Raw genomic sequence first — 18,405 nt, 5'->3', positions numbered from 1 at the left:
CCCCGTCCCCTGCCCCACGCTCTCCTCAGCCCCTGTCTCCCGCCTCACGACCCGTCCCCATCCCTGGCCGGGGGTCTCACCCTGCCCCGGGCCCCATCCCCATCCCTGGCCGGGGGGGTCTCACCCTGGCCCCGGCCCCCTACCAGCACCGGCCGGGCTCCCCCGGCCTCCGCTGCCCCATGGCGGGGCGAGGGCGGGGGCAGCCCACGGCGTGCGCAGCGGTCCGGGCGGGGGCCGGCGGCCGCGGCGGTGAGGGGAGAGCGGGGCTCGCGCCGCGTCCAGCCAATCGGCATCCTCAGCGCCTGGTCCGATCTCCCCGGAGCGCCCTCATTGGCCGCTCCCTTCCCCTCTCCCCACGGCGGAGCCCGGCGGCGACCAATGGGGGTCGGGCGCGCGGGGAGGAGGGGGCGGGGCCCGGGCGGTGAGGGCGCGAGTGGCAGGCGCGGCATGGCGGGGTCCCGGCGGCCGTGAGGGAGCGCGTGCGGGCGGCGGGCGCCATGTCGCCGGTGTGGTCGCTGGGCGCCGGGCTGCTGCTGCTGCTGCTGTGGGTGCGGCACCGGGGGCTGGAGGCCGTGCTGGTGCACCACCGCTGGGTCTTCGTCTGCCTCTTCCTCCTGCCGCTCTCCATTCTCTTCGACGTCTACTACCAGCTGCGCGCCTGGGCCGTCTGGCGCCTCCACAGCGCCCCGCGGCAGCACGCCCAGCGCGTCCGCCACATCCAGGCTCAGGTGAGGGCCGGCTGCACCCCCCACACCCCCGCCCTGGTCCGGGAGCAGGGCTTGAACCCGGGCCCGCTCCTGGCGGCGAGCTCCACCCCCCCGCCACCACCCCCCCGCCCTGCCTCCGCTTCTCCCGGAGCCGCGGCAAAATCCAGCCGTGAATCCGGTTGCGGCGAAAAGCAAAGGAATAAATGCCAGCGCGTCTTTCTGCCCCTGTGGGGTTTTTATTTCCCCGTCTGAAACTCCTCTGAAAGTTGCGGCGTCGACCGCTGCCAGGTCCCGGTGCGGCTGCTCGGCTGCTGTCAGTGTGACATCCCTGGGGATGCGCCGTGTGTCGCTCACACGGCTTGGGCACGTACTTGTGGGACATTGGAATGGCTGGCTTAATAACCTGTTTTCATACCACTTACATCCAGCTTCTCGGCATTGTTCGTTCCAAGAGATGATTGACGGGGAGCTGAAACTTTTCTTACGCACAGAAATGCAGATTTCTGTAGTGTTTCTGTGCTCTCTAATATTTATGATAATTCTGTCACGTCTACTTCTGTTCTCTTCCTTGTCTCTCATGTTCATTGCAGATAGAGATGGTTATTAGAGTGCACAGAGTTATTCTTTGAGGGTTTGGGGTTTTTATCACCAGCTGTAGTAGCAGTTGAGCTTTGAAGAAAACACTGTAATTGATGTTTGTTCTCCAAATGTTAACCACTGTGGCTTTGCAAAATTCGTGGATCATGTGGATGGCTTACACATTTTCCTTCTCAACTTTTCTCTCTTTGCCTGTTCATTTGCAGGCTCAGACCACTTTTTTGTGTGTGTGTGTAGGAGGAGGAGGAGGCATTGCTTCATTAACCTTCACAGAGCTAAGATTATTTGTGACAGTGAATCCTTATAGATTTTCCTGTGGATTTTTAAAACTCTTTGTTAGTTTCATGATAGTTCTCTGAATCCCAGCTCCAAAAAAATCCAAAAGCTGCTTCCTGTACATAACTGGACCCCTCTGGTGGTATTTTATTTAGAAGTTGAGAGGTCTGCAGAGAGACTTCCAAAGCATCACTGCTCAACATAGAAATACACAGGCTTTGTTACTTGCAGGTAACAATATTTCTGAACGTTTTTTCACTGTGAGGGAAAAAATGTTCCAGGTATTCATTATTGATTACACGTGTATGCCTTACAGCGCCAGTTCTGTTGTTACCTCTTGCAGGTTCGGGAATGGAAAAACGAAGGCAGCAAAAGATACATGTGCACCGGCCGGCCTGGCTGGCTGACTGTGTCACTTCGTGTTGGAAAGTATAAGAAGATTCATAAGAACATCATGATCAACTTAATGGATGTTCTGGAAGTGGACAGTGAAAGACAGGTAACAAATTCATCAAAAAGCTTTTGTACTAATGAAGTTTCTGGCTTTTTTTACTCTATTTGTAGCTGAAGAGGGGATTAAGATTCCATAAAGAATAAAGGATTTTTGTAGCAGTAGACCCACCAAATATGAGGTTTAACAATGTGTGCTTGGATCATTCTATCCAAAAGAGCAGCATATGGAATTGCTTAGCTTTTACGTGCTGAAGTCTAAAAGACCAGATTGATTTATGGTTTTGGGGACTGAGCAACAAGATGTTGAGGCAGAGGAGGAATCACTAAACAGTTTCAACTATTTTTAGTAGTGCTCTTAGGAAAGTAAGTCTCTGAATTCTGATAACAGATGGAAGTACAATCCAGTTAGCAGTGTTTTGTCATCGTTAACGCTGAACACTTAATTTATGTTTGGTGGGGGGAACTGTTTTTTTTTTGCTTTCCAGGTTGTTCGTGTGGAACCTTTAGTCACCATGGGCCAGTTGACTGCACACCTGAATCCCATGGGCTGGACTATTCCCGTGGTACCAGAGCTCGATGATCTTACAGTAGGTAAGAGTCATTGTGATGAGAAGAAACTCAGTGATTTTGCCGCGTTTCCATTAGCTTCTTACGCAGTAACATCTTGCATTGTTTTAAAGGTTCCTGAAATATTCTGTTGAACATTATGTTCTGTTGTGGTATTTATGTTATAAGCACTTCCTTTTTTTTTTTTTTTTAGTACTCCTTTAAGAGCCATGCCCAGAGCTTAGAAGTGGGGTTTTGTTCTCGTAAACCGCCTTCATTTTGGAGTGTGTTTCATTTCATTTGTTGTGTGCTCTCTTCATAAGGTGGCCTGATCATGGGAACTGGCATTGAGTCTTCATCCCATATCTATGGACTTTTTCAACATACCTGCGTGGCCTATGAACTTGTTCTTGCCGATGGAAGCCTTGTGAGATGTTCACCAGTAAGACAAAATGTTATTTTGCTATCATTTACAATGTCATTGACAGTTACCGGTATGGATTTGTGATTTAGTATGACATACTTTTTGCAGACTGAAAATTCAGACCTATTTTATGCAGTGCCTTGGTCTTGTGGTACTCTGGGTTTCCTGGTTGCAGCAGAAATAAAAATGATTCCTGCCAAGAAATATGTCAAAATACATTATGAGCCTGTGAGAGGACTGCGGAAGATTTGTGAAAAGTTTACTGAAGAATCTAAGAAAAAGGAGAATAGTTTTGTGGAAGGACTTGTGTATTCTTTGGAAGAAGCAGTCATCATGACAGGAGTCTTGACTGATGAAGCAGAGCAAAGCAAGGTAACTAACAGGAGATCACTCATAATGAAAAAAAGTACCCCCAAAGTTTAACTGAAGCTGTACTATATGCCAATATAAAAACAGAATTGTTGTAAGATTGGAACAGTCTTTTAACATGGAATTAAAAGTTAGATCTGTCCATCAGAATATTTTAAATTACAGGTCTTTATTACTACAACAGTCTGTACTGTAAATCTCTTCAGTTGATAAGAAATTAGCCACTGATTTAATTATTCTAGCAAATAATTTATTCTACAGCCTTTTCATTGCAGTACCTAAGGAGGAAGAGAAGTATCTTTTCTCATGTACAGAACGATGCTGGTTTAAACTGCAGTTGTTTGCAGAATCACAGAGTAGTTTGGGTTGGAAGGGACCTTTAAAGGCCATCCAGTCCAAGCCCCCGGCAGTGAGCAAGGACATCTCCAACTAGATCAAGGTTGCTCAGAGCTCAGCCAACCTGACCTCGAATGTTTCTATGGATGGGGCATCTACCGCTTCTCTGGGCAACCTGTGCCAGTGTTTCACCACCCTCAGCGTAGAAAATTTCTTCCTTCTATCTAGCCTAAATCTACCCTCTCTTAATTTAAAGCCATTACCCCTTGTCCTATCACAACTTGCCCTGCTGAAATGTTTGCCCCTATCTTTCTTATAAGCCCCCTTTAAGTTCTGGAAGGCTGAAATAAGGTCTCCCCGGAGCCTTCTCTTCTCTCGGCTGAACAACCCCAGCTCTCTCAGGCTGTAAGTCAGTCAGTTATTCAGAGTAACTCTTTTCCCAGCAAGCTTTTAATACAGTTAATATCGGTAAAACACATCAGGGACGTTTCGGGGAGGGACATGCTAATTGTTCACTGTGTCCCTCACCCTGGATTTTTCTCCTCTGCCATAATGAGACTTTGGATTAATGATGAGTTGGGAGATCGATGTTTTAGGAATCCAGTTCTGTCACATTCATGGTCTTTTAATTAGCTTGTAACAGGCAGGCCTTAGCAAACCTTATTTAAATTAAACCTTAGTGGCAAAAAGCATAAGAAGGAGCCGTGCATGTGGAGAAACGAAGGCTCCCTAGATCTCTTGTGACAGTCTCATGCGAAGTGTCACAGAGGGTATAACATTGATTCCTCACAGTGAAGGAATTTGGGGACATAGTTTATGTTGTCTGGTAAGGTGTAACTGTTATCTGTGTTGGTGTTTGCTAATAAATGCGTGTTTTCTTGTAGATAAACAGAATTGGCAACTACTACAAGCCGTGGTTCTTTAAGCATGTAGAGAAGTATTTGAAAGCTGACAGGACTGGAGTAGAATACATTCCCTCAAGACATTATTACCATAGACATACACGCAGTATCTTCTGGGAGCTCCAAGTAAGACCAGTTCCAAAATTAAAATAACACCTACAGGAAGATGCCCAGTGTACTCTTTCCCAATATAGGTACAATGTGTCTTCTTCCTCATGGCAACGCTTCTGTCTTTCATGGCAGAAAAAAACAGTGACATTTATGGCAAATCTAAAAGCCCTGCATTTGGGCAAAACAAATCCATAAGCACTTTTTTTTATATATTACATATATTATGACATTACATCATAACCTCCTAATTTCCATTTTAGTGCTTTTCTGAATTTAGACCTTAAGTACGTATTTCAGTGTCAAGCTTTTATAGCTACTAAGTGATTTCCAAAGGCAGACAGTGGAAAAAACATGAATGTGAAATTATGGCTGAGAATTTGCCCTGCCTGAACTAATTATATAGTAATGTGAATTTTGTAAGTGTATTTGTTGTGATGTGCATTTACGCAAAACTTTATTGGGCATTCTGAAATACCGGATCCCTTCAGCTCCTGGAAAAGTTAAATGGGAGTTGGCTGTGCAGGAAGTACTTAAAATTTTACAGCTTAAAAATTCTTTTAAGATCTGATCTTGTATGTGTTTATTCTTGCAAGGGTTCTGTAAGTTTAGCTTCTTAGGTGCTCCTTCCTTGGCTGTTTTAAGATAATAGTCTATTGTTCTCTGAACTTCATTCTCTTAAAGTATTTGTGGCTGAGTATGTTGTGATTCATATGACTGAAAATCAATCATTGTAACTGGAGGAGGCTCAGGGCAGGGCTGTGTAGCTAACTTCACTCCAGGCCTCTCTTACTTGTTCATAGTTGCATTATAGTAGTTTAGCAAAAGTATCAGCAGTTAAATTTATTGAAAATCTGGCTTAATATTGCTCTGAGGATTCTGAAGTATTGTCTTTTGGTTCACTTACACATCCTTAAGTCAAACTTTTTTCTTTCCTCTTTAAAGGATATAATTCCTTTTGGCAATAACCCCATTTTCCGTTACCTGTTTGGCTGGATGGTTCCTCCAAAAATCTCTTTGTTAAAACTCACCCAAGGAGAAGCTATTCGAAAGCTGTACGAGCAACACCATGTTGTACAGGACATGTTGGTCCCAATGAAGAGCCTTGAGAAGTCTATTCAAACCTTCCATGTTGACCTTAATGTAAGAACATGTGTTTTTAAAATGTGGTGAAACTTGGACTGTGTGCAATAACAGCCATGACTGTTGGTCTTAAAGCGTGATAATCTGCTTATGTAAAAGTTTGTTATCTTATCCTGAGGAGTACTGTGCTTTGCGAGTCTATGTTACAAGGCAGCACAAGAAATCAGCGCAGCTTTCTGAAAAAAGAATGAAAACATGAGATTCAAATTTTAGTAGAAGGCAAACATTTCTAGAAGATTTCATCACTTAGTAAAACTTGAACTAGTCTTTCTTTCATCTGAAATCACTGGCAGTCTCACTGAAGCCAAACTGTGGGAATTTATTTCCCTTTGTTGCTTTTATTTCTGAATTGTTTTTAGTTAGTGTAAGAAGTACAAACTTGGCAATTTCAGTCTTGGGCTGACCTGGAAAAGAAAACTCTTCGTTCTCTTTTTACTCAGAGTGTGTATTCAGTTGTTGCTTTGGGATCAGGGGTATTTACTTTTTTTCTTCATTTCAAATATTTTAGGGTGAGATGTAATTCTAGTAGGACACAGCACATATTCTGAGCATCTCAATCTGTTTGTGTTACGGTCATTAGAAAGTGCAGCTAAGAAGCACAGCAAGAGAACTGGAAAGGAAGAGCTGTGCAAGTTTCAATTCTAAATCAGGAAGAAGTCCTCTTAACTCTTCGTTTTGTCAGCTTTACTAGAGATAGCTTAAAGGATTGTTTTGTTAAAAGTAAGTGATAAAGTGTTTTCTTACCTCTGCAGGTGTACCCCCTTTGGTTATGCCCTTTCATATTGCCCAATAATCCTGGTATGGTCCACCCCAAGGGGGATGAAGCAGAACTCTACGTGGATATAGGAGCTTATGGAGAGCCCAAAAGGAAACAATTTGAAGCCAGGGCTTCAATGAGGCAAATGGAAAAGTTTGTAAGAAGTGTGCATGGGTAAGGTCCCACTCCTTAGAGTAGTAATAATGCCATGTAATTTACACCTGTGTGGTTTGATCGCAGTTATTCTATCCTACAGCACTTTAATATTGCCATAATTTAACAACCACAATAACTGAAAACTAATACTAATTACGAATTTTGATGTTACGATTTTTAAATATGATTTTACTTTCATTATTTGATTGCAAAACCAAACAAACGAGCGCACCGGCTGTAGTTCTTGCAGTGTATTTGGGAGCTGGGTAGCTTTAGGTCACCTGTGCATCCTTTCAGCTCCAGGCTGCTCTGGGAGCAGAGTCTCTGTTGCAACAAAATACATCCATGCACCCAGGCACAGAAAGATCTCAGCAGCTCTGTACTGACAGTGCATAAACCAGTTGCTGCCCAGAAGCGGTGTTAGCCTGGGTCAGTGACCGCTCTCAGCAAGGCTGGCTAGCCCAGCCCTCAAGAAGGCAGCCACTGAGCTTGCATGCTGAGGCGGGCTTGTGTCAGAGCAGGGGCAAAGCAAGTGCTCTTCTGGCCGCAGTCCCTCCAGGAATCCCACAGGCTGTTAAAGTTTGGACAGTTTTCCTGCCTGCCCTTGGGACCGTTCTGCTCCCTGCCGTCCTCGCAGCGTCACGCTGCAGCTCTGCCCCGTCCTTGCGCTGGCGTGTCCTTGTGCAGGGAGCCCAGCCTTGACTCTCCCTTGCAGTCCCTGTGCGGTGGTGGGAGTCTTTCCTCCCTCACCACTTGTACTTCCATAGCTTCCTTTTCCCTGCCCCGATTCTTATTACATAGGACCGCAGTAGGCGTGAGATGCGTGCCCACCATCTGTCACAGACTCATGCCAGCCTAATTTGCTGGAGTGTCAGTGGAGAAGCAGTAACGGGCTTGATTCTCAGGAACAAAAAAAACAACTCCATGGTATTTTTACACCATCAGTATAATTTATCCCCATTTCTATTTTGACCTACTTCTCAGTCTAACACTGATTATATCCCATGTGGCTGAGTAACAATGGTGAGTCTGCTTTGAGATGATTTGGAGAGTGTAAAAGACTTCTAGCTACAGTAAGTGATCTGCCAGAGAACAAAGCAACTGAAAGTTAATTTTAAGCTTTTTTTAATTAACCTGAAATTAAGCTTTTAAATTAAAGCTCTTTACTAACAAAGTTTTGTCTCTTCTCTACCTGTCACTGAGAAATGAACAATGGATAAATGCTTAATCTTACAGTTTCGTAATCACACACAACAATAGAGCTTTTATGTAACAGTTTTACTGCTGTACTCTGAAGCTAGCTGCATTTTAGAGACTTCAGTATAAAAGTAAGGAAGAGTCCACAGCTAAATAATGATTTCATTTTTTGTTCATTTATTTGTCTTTGGACCTGTGTTACACCATGCTTTATTTATACTATAAATTCATCAACTTGGCCTGGTCTGATTTGGCAGGCTTTTGCCTTCCCAGTTATATTCTCAATGTCCCGTTCAAAGAAACCTTAAAAAGCCAAAGGACATATTGCTCCATCTGCCTTGAATGCATTTTGTAACACAGGCTAATAGGAGACACCGTGGCTTTACCTCCGTGGACCATAAGAAAGCATGCAGAAAAAATGCATCCTTTTATTTTAAGCTGGAATTAAAAGGTTTTGAACGGAAGAAAAAGGAAACCAAGCTTTCAAAAGCAGTTAGAAAAGTATTTGTCAGGGAGTATTTAGCTCATGTGTGGTTTTTGGTGCAAGGGGACAGACTTTTGATTTGGGGTAACTATTGAAGCTCTCTCTAGACCTGTGTTTCTGTGAAAACAGGTTGTTAGAATACAAGTTTTCAGAAGATTTGGTTAGGATATATAAACATGAACCACTATTTTATACACATCTTTTAGTCCTTCTTTTCTTTTCTTTTTGTAGTAGCAAAACTAATGAAAGTATCGATACATTGACGGCTAAAGAAGTGTCCTCAACCAAATTTTAAAAGCAACGGTTACTTTAATTGCTTTCTTTGCTCATCTTCCCCTTCAACAAAATGACTGTAGCAGTATTCTGCTGTTTTCACTGTTACATGTTATTTCCTCTTGGAAAAGAGATCATGGTAATGTTAAATCCACAAAACATAATTGGCTGAGTGTCCCAGCATAATTCATGTGAGCACTTATATTTGCTTGTATATAAAAAGCATTTTTGATGGGTTTTTTGTTGAATATTTGCTATTCGTAGCTTACCCTAAATTGGTTTTTTTTATATTCTGTTTCAAATCTTGTGGGACAATTGGTATTGAATCTCTCTCTCTTTTTCTTTTTTTTCTTTCTTTTGTTTTTTTCTCCAGTTTCCAGATGCTGTATGCAGATTGCTATATGACCCGTGAGGAGTTCTGGGATATGTTTGATGGTTCGTTATACCACAAGCTGAGGGAGCAGATGAATTGCAAAGATGCCTTTCCAGAAGTGTACGACAAAATCTGCAAAGCTGCGAGGCACTGAGCCTGAATGATCTAATCAAGCAATCAGGGAAAGATGAATTTACCTATAGCTAGTCTAGTATATCCTTTAAAAAAAAAAAAGCTTTATTGCTCCAAATAAGCTCATTCTTGTTGATGTTTAAAGGTATGAATTCCTGCTTTATAAATTTATGTTTAGTATTTCTTCGTATGTCTTAAAATCAATTTTTCCAAACTCAAAGTGATTGCTTTTAAGAAATCTGAAGTGCTAGCCTTTGTATCTAATGTAGTGACATAGGTGAATTCACCTATTTCCAAGCATAAGAGAATTAATTGGAAAGGATGAAGAAACTGGAGTTACACCAGCTGTATACTGTAGCTATATTTAACGTTACTTTTGAAAATGGTAAGGAGGACTCAGAAATAGGTGCCAAAGCTTGAACGCATTGTCAAATTAATCATGATGTTTAAAACATTTGCCTCCAGTCGGTAACCTGTTGAACAGCTTAGCGATGGTACCATAATATTCCGGCTATACAGTGCTGCGTGATGTTGTGTGGTACCGTACTGCTTGGGTTACACCGTACTATAATCTCAGCAGGGCAGTTAAACTCCCAAACAGTGGCTTCCGTTTCAAAATAGAGCATTGAGGTGTGAAGAAAATGCTTTTTACTTGTGCCTATCAGATTTGTACTGATTTTGATTACAAAGTGTAAGTGGATGTAGGTTTTACGTACTTTTTAATTGCTTGAGAGTGCATTGGTTTTTGCCCCAAAATATCAATGTTCTGGCTTTGTAGGCTACTGAAAAAATTGCTGCTATTTCATATAGCCAAGCTTTAATTTCAGTTTTTACTCGCTGTGCATCAATTTATTTGGATTTTTTTTTGGTTGGGTCTTTTGGGGTTTTTTTGGGTTTCAGTTGTTGCTTAATTTTAGTGCCTTATAAATACTGAGTTGGAGGAAGATGTGGGTTATTTCAGACTGTTCTGTCCTGGCCGGTAGGAAATCAAGGCTTGCTTTATACAAGGTTTGTTAAAGCAAGTGGCTGTGGATAAGAAGAACTCTTGTTGTGAATCTTGGTACACACAGGCTTTGGTTCTGACTTGAGTGACATTTTTGCTTTTCATTTGAGCTGGATTAGATTGATAGGCTTCGTAAAAGGACTGTTTCAGTCACCTGGAGAGGAAATCACAGCAGTAAATATTATTCACTTTCCCCTTCTGTTGCACACTGGTGAAAATGGCACAGTCACGCACTTCATACAGTCACGTGTAGAAGCGCGGCAATGTTTTGACCCTGTAGCCAGAAACATGATTCCAAACCAAGCCCATCTTGTCCAAGCAGTACTTAAAGCTATTACTTGTAAACCTTACTGAGCTTGAGGGAAAAGAAAGTCATTTTCTTGAGGCTTGCGTAGGGGGTAACATGAAGAACTTTTTAAACAGCTACCAGTGGGAGGCGTTGTAATTTTTATGAGTGCTAAACCAATGATTTTATTTATTGATAGATGGATGTTTGTGGTCCAGATGAAACCAATGATAAAGCAGTGACAAGAATAACCTTGGGCTGTTACTCAGTGATGCCTGCTGGGCAAATTGTGTGCAAATAAGGTACCCCTTAAAAATCCCACACAGGGGACTGGTAGCATGAGCAGCCTGACACGGGGAGACACAGCTAATGCAGAGTGCCTGCAGAGCTGCGTCAGTGATCCAGGAGTCTCTGCTACACCATTTTGGTGTACCTGGGAGGGCAAACACTGAATCTCGGGGTGTCACATGCCCTCCTGCCCCTCCAAGGGAAGCAGCACAAGAGCCGTTTCCTTATCTCTGGGGCAAAGCTACGATTTAGCCCAGTGCTCGTGAGATAATCCGCACAGAGCAAGAATGGTTTTGGTTAGCTTTTAAAGGGCGATGCTAAAACAGCTAGAGGATATGCAAATACTTTTACTTAGACCATGTTTCTCTCACTTATGTACTGATGATCTTTGGGTATGCACTGTATTTGTTTTTTCACTCCTTAATTTATTGGCAAACTTTGTATGACGTGATTGGGTACTATAACTGTATCAGTCACACACACGCACATGCATAATTGCTGTCGCTCTTCATTTTTGGTTGTATGCGCTGTTTAAAATAAAGATCTAGCCAGCGTACTGTTCAAAGTGGCATCTTTTAATGAATGATAACTTACTTTTCAACATTTCTGTTTATTTCTTGTGCTTCTTGTATTGTTACAAGTGGTCAGCGATTACTGAGAGAAGCTGCTGTCTGGGTAAGAGACCAGAGGCATTTTGAGGCTGTTAGGAGATGAGGAGCCCAGTGCTGCAAACAGCTTTGAAGGAATGTCTTTGAAGTCTGTGAGTCTACCCTTATCTCTGCTCCAAGACACACCCGTACAAAACAAACACCTTATAGCTGAGCCTTAACCCTCCAGTTATGCCCCACACAGGCTCATGATGCCTATTATCCTGATTTTCCTGCCCCACCCCACTTTAATCATTCTTTCCCTCTGAGGTTTTGGCTAAGGAGGACAGAACCTCACTTTAGGTTTAGGTGCTACAGCTGCTGACGTGGATAGCTACTTCATCCTTCTCACTTCACACTAATAAAATTAATCCCTGGTTTGAATGATCAGCCACAGAAGTGAGGACGAAGATTCAGTGTCTTCTTCAGCCTGAGGAGTTTCACATCCACGTCTTCTGTTTTCCTTGAAAAATGCCTTCACAGCAGCTCTGTAGGCTCAGTCAGAGGAATTCCTGCCCTCCCTTGGTCACAGCTGGGGCATCCTCTTCCAATGCTCTCTTCCCAGAGAGAAGCTCCTGGGCTTTCTGCTGAAATCCAGACTGCCAAATGCCTCAGCCCCATCAAAACCACAGTTCAGGTGCCAAAGCCCTACATTGCTTTAATCATATTCTGTGTTGTCCCTGACTTACGCTGCATTTCACAATCCTCTCGTCACCCCAGCAGTGTTTCTGTAGCCTGTGCTCACCCACACCACTGCTCCGGCATTTCCCTGCTGACAACTCCTTCCTACTTTGCTCGCCTCTCCAGAACAATCATCGGGATATCCTTAAATCACTGCAGTTTTACCTCTGTTCAATTATCTCCCCCACCAAAGAATAACTGCGGGTTAATTAGCATACTTAATCAGCCACAACTAACATGTAATTACACCTAGATTTAATTATTCCAGTCTGCTCTAAACACTAGTGCAAGACTTCGCAAAGGTTAGCTCTAAGTGAAGCAGTGTACTTACAGTACGTTTTTATGGCCGTCCTTTGTAACCACCGACATGGTTCTCTCGTCACTTCACTTTCTCGGTTACCTCTAGGTTTTAATATTCTACGAAATCTGGAATGATGTCATTAAATTCCCTCTGATTCCTTCCAGCTGCTCATAAACATTTGCATTGTTAATTCAAGTGAAGCTGTATGTTCGAGCTTGCGATGAAGAGCCTTGCACACAGCTGCTATAAAACCGGCACGGGACAGGTAGGCAATTACCAAAGGTCTAACTAACTACTTTGCCATAATACTGCTTTCTCAGACCCAGCTCTCCATTGAGTTGTACTGGTGGACCTGGGGGTCTTCAGCTGTGGTAACACCACCTTGCCCATAACAGGTATGTGCAACTTAAAGCTTTAAGTAGCGTTGCTTGAAAGGAAGAGTTTAATATGGAATGAGCTGTGTGTGCTCACAAAGCCCCCTTTGGACACACGGTACCTGGCATCCTTTTCTCAAGTGTGTCATTTTTATAGAGGCCAGGGTGGAAATAATTAATTACTTGACAGAAAAGTTAGACTGCTGATTGTCTAAGAGTCTTTTATTACCACAGAACAAGACCCGAGTATTTTTCTGTCTCTTGACTCGTGTGCCAGCACACTGTATTTTCATCCACCCCGTCTCATCCGCTGGTGCATCGGCCATTTACTCATTGGTTTGGGCTTCCCAGCACTATCTTATGTTTGGGAAACAGCGGCGATGTCTTCAGAGGTATCCGGACAACGTGGAGCAGAAATCAAATCGCTCCAGTTGTTTTTAGCTACAGGCTTGAGCCGCTTGCTGTGGAAAGAGGATGTGATTCAGCGGGCTCAAATTATTCGCTGGATTAATCTCATTAGTCCTAACAAGCATGGGGATGAACAGAGCCCTTAAAAGCCTGGGTACTCCCTAGAAAGCACAGCTGTAGCTTGAAAAGTGATTTTGGAGCTAGTGCTATTTGATCAGAGAGATGCGTTTGAATTGCAAGTCCTGCCCACTGTTCAGATTTCTTTTTTATTCCTACTGGAAGTGCAAAATTAACAAAGCCGGGCAATATTGAAAGCTAGATTTCATTATGCTTTCTCCATCATAGGATAGCTAACTAACTTCTGGCTGCCTCGCTGAAAGCTGCCGAGTTATATTGAGCAATTTCTAACTACTCTCTGGAGATCAAGCAAGAGCTTTGCAGCGCTGCCAGCCCGTAGTGCCACCGCAGCAGTTTGCTAATCTTGGCCATAAGCAAAGGTGAGTGTGGAGGGCTGTCCCGAGGCCTCTCATTAGTATAGTTCCTAACTGCTTCACAAGGTTTTCATGCTAGTGATTTTAAAGCCCTTTGCGGTGAAAGTGAGCCCTGTTATCTGCCTTCCTCAGGTGGGTAAACCAAGGCACAGCCTGAGAAGGTGATTTTTGTTGGGGGCCCTTGAGCAGCCCAGTGCCAGCACTGGGAATGAGTCCAGACAGCCCAATTATCCATCCACCTCCCAGTTCCTTCCCAGGCTGCTGCCTCTAACTTGATGGAAACTATCTGCCTACTCCTCCGCCGCAGGCAAACTGCATTTCACAAGATAGAGCCACCACCTTGGCATCTGTGAAGTGCCTTGAGAAACAGTAGTTCTTTAACCCTCCCACTGCCCCTCCGCGGTGGGGAAGCACGAAGGTCTCCTCGCTTTCCTGGGAGCGGAGAGGTGCAGCCACACCAACCTCCCTGTCCAGAGGGAGCCTGCGGTGGGACTGGCCGCTGTTTCTCAGTCCCGATCCAGTGCTTTAACTACACAATCATCCCATCTCACATCAGTTGCAGTGTCAGTAACGTGCCCTCAGCCTCCCCAGAGCTGCTCAAGATGATTTTCCTGCAGGCCAGCACGAAACCACTTGCAGCCCCTTGTTTTTCAGACTTACAGCAAGTAGGCATCCCGCTTCAAGTTGCTCAGGTACCGCTGCGTGTCACACTGGTACAGGGACTGGTATCTCATCTTCCGAGGGTATTTTTCATGCATGGTGATGTCGTAGCGGCCAACGCCTACAGGGTTCTGGAAGGAGAAGGTCTCATGTGCTTCCCCATCCAGAGGCAGTGTCAGGGATGCAACTGGGGCAAAACCAGGTAGTGCCTTCACGTGGCCAGGCCTTCAGTTGCGAAAAATACAACAATATGTGGCATATCTTAACCAAACTGGGCCTATATTGCAGGGGAGGGAGGAGGAGACACACTAATCGGTGTTATCCCGGCCAGTCCCCTTCATGAGCAGTTCTTCTCGTCACAGTGGTCCATGAAGAAGTCGATCAGCTCTGCGGGCTCGAGCACGCTTACCAGTCGCCTACTGCGAGCTGTAGTGAAGGGCTGCCGTGTCACAACCTCCCCACTGAAATCTAATCAGTCGAGTTCCCCAGCAATTACGAAGACGTCTTCATCCTTGACCTCTTTCAAGCTGCCTGTTCCCCACTCGGCTCGATAAAGGAGAGAAGCCACGTGGAAGCCTGCTCCTCATCCCTAGCCACGGTGGACTATTTCAGACTAAAGCTTTCCCTGTCTGATTTGAGCTCTTTAGGCTTTGTTCTGGTTCTCCATGGGGAAGCTGCCAAGATGAATACAGCTCCAGGAACAGGTACTAAGGGAAGGGCTCCTACCTGTACTGGCTCTGCAATGAGCTGATGCTACTAGAGGAAAAACTGGCTTTCAAGCAGCAAAATATGACGTTCTGGGAGGATACAAGGAGCACGTAAAAGGACTTAAACCCATGAAGTGCATCCGCTTCCTTGCAGCTGATGCAGAGCAAAACTAATGGGAAGGGTTGTTCGAGCATCCCTTGAAAACGGCAAAGGCCTGAGGATGCAGGCAGAGACAGCGTGGTCTCGGCTGAGCTCCTGCCCCTCTGCTCAGCACCAGCAGAGCTCACCTGCCCTGGGGCAGTGCGTGCTCAGCGGTGGTGCTCAGTATCCTGCTCTATGCAGGAGGCACCTTCCCTTGACTGTGGGCCTTTATTCACCGTTTATTCTTTAGCAACCCATTCTGGGCAAGAACAGCAGCCCTTAGACAGGGACTCATCTCTGCTCTAAAGGATGCGTATCTGGCCAAGTGGCCCACGTTTCCTTGATAATCAACGGTGAGAGAAAAGCAGCTCCTGAGGTCAAGCTGGCTTCTATCACAGACAGCCACCTGAGGTGGGACTTCTGCTGGGGTGCTGCTCCACTCAGAGGACACCCCTACCGCTCACCTGGCCGAAGCTGGTGAGGAGTGCCCACCCTTACTTCATCTCAGAAGTTTCATCCACTCCCAGGGCTGGCAATAGATTGGGGATGGTCATGGAAGAAGCTCAAAGCCTGACTGTTCCTGCATCCCTCTCACTGCCCTGTCCGTTCACTCACCTCGTTCCCAGTAAAGAGGCGGTAGGACTTTCTGTCGAATCTCTTGGCAGATGACCAGAATGGAGGTTGGCTGAAGTATGCTGATTTCTCAACGGGCTTTGGGTTATAGGAGCCTGGCCCCACCGCCCACTGTGCAGAAGGAAACCTTACGCTTCCGTTAGCTTGTAAAAAGAGCTGCACAACATCAGAGAGCCATCCACCCATCCATCCATCCATTCATTCCCCCAGGACCTCATGCATCCCCACCCCGGGCAACCACTGCACCACCAGGGATGCCGATGACACCAGCCGGTGCCGATGTCTGTGCTCCCACTGACCGCCTCCCTCGGGCACTGGCTGAGCGTGGCCCAGAAGATCCTCTCCGTGGGGCAGCCTGGGTTCCTTGGCAGGGTGCTGAAGCAGCCTTTCTTCTTGTTTTCCCTCAACATCAGCTCGTCCGTGAATCCCTTGACAGCGACAGTGCTCAGCTCAGTGCCTTTCCTCTGCTGGGACAAGGGAGCGGCGCGAGAGGCTCAGCTGCCGGTGGTCTCTCAGGCCACCCCCTCCACCCTGTGCCATGAAACCTCAGCCCTGATGCTGCTCATGGGCACCAGCCCACTCACTCCCCAGCTGTGTTGTTTTCTGAGATCCAAGGGAAGCCAAAGAGCAAAATCAAAGTGGGACAGAAGCTGGCGTAAGGCAGCTCTCCATCCTTACAGCAATGTGTTGGCAATGCCACAGCTCGCTAAGAAACACCATCCAGGTACAGGACCCCGGGGCAACGCACCTCCAAGGCGTGATGACCACCACCTGCAGGCTTTGACCTGTCTCCTGAGAAGGGCTGGCAGTGTCTGGAGCCCATCACCCGCCGCAGCCCCTCGTCGATGCTGCTCCGCAGGTGGTAGGTGCCGGGTCCCAGGCCGCTGCCCTGCAGACATGGGGGGAAAGGCATCTGGGGCTGCCCTCAGCGGGGGACAGACCCCACCAGCATGTCCCCAGGGCAGGGACTCACCAGGGCTGCCGGCAGGGCACACCTCTCCGTCCTGCTGTCCATCAGCCCTCGCCTGCTGGCAGAGCGCTTGTCCCGCTCCTCGAGGTGGGCGTAGGGGTTCCCCCGGGGGCCGTAGGTGCCAGGGCCGGGGAAGCAGTCCTGCGGGAGAGATGGGGTGGCCGTGGGCAACCTCGGCAAGGGGGACAGTCCCCAGCAGGAGGAGACGGTGCCCACAGTAGTGCTAACCCTTGCAAAGGGCTTGTTTTCTGGAGGCGTCAGCCCAGAGCCGAGTCCCACAGCTGGCAGGCATCACGCCCCAGCATCTCCCGTGTCGGGGGGTGACGTACCCGGCGGCCATCTCTGAACCGCTGCTCCCTCGTGTCGCAGATCCCCCGGAGGCTGCAGGGCCGTGTCTCCTGCAGAAAGTCCCTGATGTTGTACGTTCCCGGGCCCAGCCGTTCCTGCTGCGGGAGGAGAGCGGGGAGGGTGAGGACGGGGCTGGGCAGCGCTGCCCGCCCCAGCTCGCCCCCAGCAAATGTGCACGGAGGGTGGAGGAAATCCAGCTCTTACCTGGTGTTTGCGCCTCTTCATTATCTCCTTGGACTGGAAATGGGGCAGGTGACAGCCCTTCTCTGCTCTGGCCCAGCCAGAGGCTGATGCTTTTCCCTGCAATGCAGAGCCGGAGCACTGTTGTCAGCAGCACCGGGGCTGAGCCCATGCTTGGCCAGCCATGGCTCAACAGCCGGGCACAGGGGGGTGATCAGGGGATCTGGACATGGGGATCTGCTGTTCCATGTCCCACTCCTTCATGCTCGGTGTTTGCTGAGCACTGGGAAGGCGCCGGCAAGCTCCAGCGCGAGCAGCCCGCATCCCACACTTCCACCGTGGGGCTCTCCCAGCCGTCATGTGCAAAACGTCCCTGTGCAAGAAGCTGCTTCCCAGCTGGCACAGACAATGTGGGAGGTGAGGAGAGCTACATCAGTACATCAGCCCTCCCCACGTACCCAGGCAAGCCCGGCCGGTGGCCTCACCTGGCTGCCCATGTCCCTGGGGAGCACCTGCAGCGCCATGCTGGCAGCTCTGGTCCCTGAGGGCTGTGGGGATGGTGGCAGCCCTCGCCATGGCAGCTGTCACCAGGGCACCCAGCATCCCAGTTCCCCAGGGAATGTCCTGGGAGCACACAGGGCCAGCAGACAGCAGGGTCGAGGCAAGGATCCTAGTTGCAATGGAGGCTCCCAGCCTGGTTAAAGCAACACATTCAGGACTTGATCCAACCAGTTACCAGGCCTTCATAGGGACAAATTTTCTCTAAGCTGCTAAAAAATACATTCTTAAAGCAACTACCCAACCGGCCAGTTCCACTTTGGGGAAGAAAAAATACTGTTTTTAGTGCTTGTGTCCTCTGTGGCACCATATTTGCTGCATCTGTGAGCGCTGGCAGGTCTGGGTGAGGAGACCCCTGCCTGCGGTCTCCGCAGGGGAGGCTTGCCAGCCCCCTTCATGCCCATGGCATTTGGAGGAGAGCAAGCTGGGCCTGGGGAAGCTGGTTCCCTGGTGCTGGGTTGCTGTTTGGTGCAGAAAGTGGGGTTTTGTTGCCCA

General features: G+C 47.0%; 2 protein-coding genes across 2 annotated transcripts; one reads left to right on the top strand and one right to left on the bottom strand.

The window, feature by feature from the left end:
* The first annotated feature begins 421 nt into the window (after nt 1–421).
* On the top strand, nt 422–11,375 carry DHCR24 (24-dehydrocholesterol reductase). The gene is made up of 9 exons (XM_054212813.1): nt 422–728; nt 1,924–2,079; nt 2,519–2,624; nt 2,903–3,021; nt 3,112–3,375; nt 4,593–4,736; nt 5,664–5,861; nt 6,614–6,792; nt 9,102–11,375. Exons 1-9 carry the CDS (start codon nt 498–500, stop codon nt 9,253–9,255), a joined length of 1,551 nt encoding a protein of 516 aa, XP_054068788.1. The 5' UTR covers nt 422–497; the 3' UTR covers nt 9,256–11,375.
* Nucleotides 11,376–13,171: 1,796 nt separating this feature from the next.
* On the bottom strand, nt 13,172–17,876 carry LEXM (lymphocyte expansion molecule). Its single transcript, XM_054211979.1, has 10 exons — nt 17,838–17,876; nt 17,377–17,472; nt 17,154–17,270; nt 16,828–16,965; nt 16,603–16,743; nt 16,154–16,321; nt 15,837–15,965; nt 15,099–15,169; nt 14,373–14,597; nt 13,172–13,274 (listed from the first exon to the last, which is right to left on the bottom strand). The coding sequence occupies exons 1-10, from the start codon at nt 17,874–17,876 to the stop codon at nt 13,172–13,174; spliced, it is 1,227 nt and encodes a 408-aa protein (XP_054067954.1).
* Nucleotides 17,877–18,405: the final 529 nt, after the last annotated feature.

The sequence above is a fragment of the Rissa tridactyla genome, chromosome 8, assembly GCF_028500815.1.
Source record: "Rissa tridactyla isolate bRisTri1 chromosome 8, bRisTri1.patW.cur.20221130, whole genome shotgun sequence".
Classification (NCBI taxonomy): Eukaryota; Metazoa; Chordata; class Aves; order Charadriiformes; family Laridae; genus Rissa; species Rissa tridactyla.
Note: the sequence above shows the minus strand (reverse complement) of the source record. Positions and strands in the feature narration are given on the sequence as shown.

Coding starts and splice junctions, on each gene's coding strand:
- DHCR24 (XM_054212813.1), top strand. CDS start 498: ATGTCGCCGGTGTGGTCGCTGGGCGCCGGGCTGCTGCTGCTGCTGCTG. Junction 2,080..2,518: donor AAGTGGACAGTGAAAGACAG/GTAACAAATTCA, acceptor TTTGCTTTCCAG/GTTGTTCGTGTGGAACCTTT. Junction 5,862..6,613: donor CCTTCCATGTTGACCTTAAT/GTAAGAACATGT, acceptor TTACCTCTGCAG/GTGTACCCCCTTTGGTTATG.
- LEXM (XM_054211979.1), bottom strand. CDS start 17,876: ATGGCGCTGCAGGTGCTCCCCAGGGACATGGGCAGCCAG. Junction 17,271..17,376: donor TGAAGAGGCGCAAACACCAG/GTAAGAGCTGGA, acceptor CTCCTCCCGCAG/CAGGAACGGCTGGGCCCGGG. Junction 15,966..16,153: donor GCCAGTGCCCGAGGGAGGCG/GTCAGTGGGAGC, acceptor CCTTCTGCACAG/TGGGCGGTGGGGCCAGGCTC.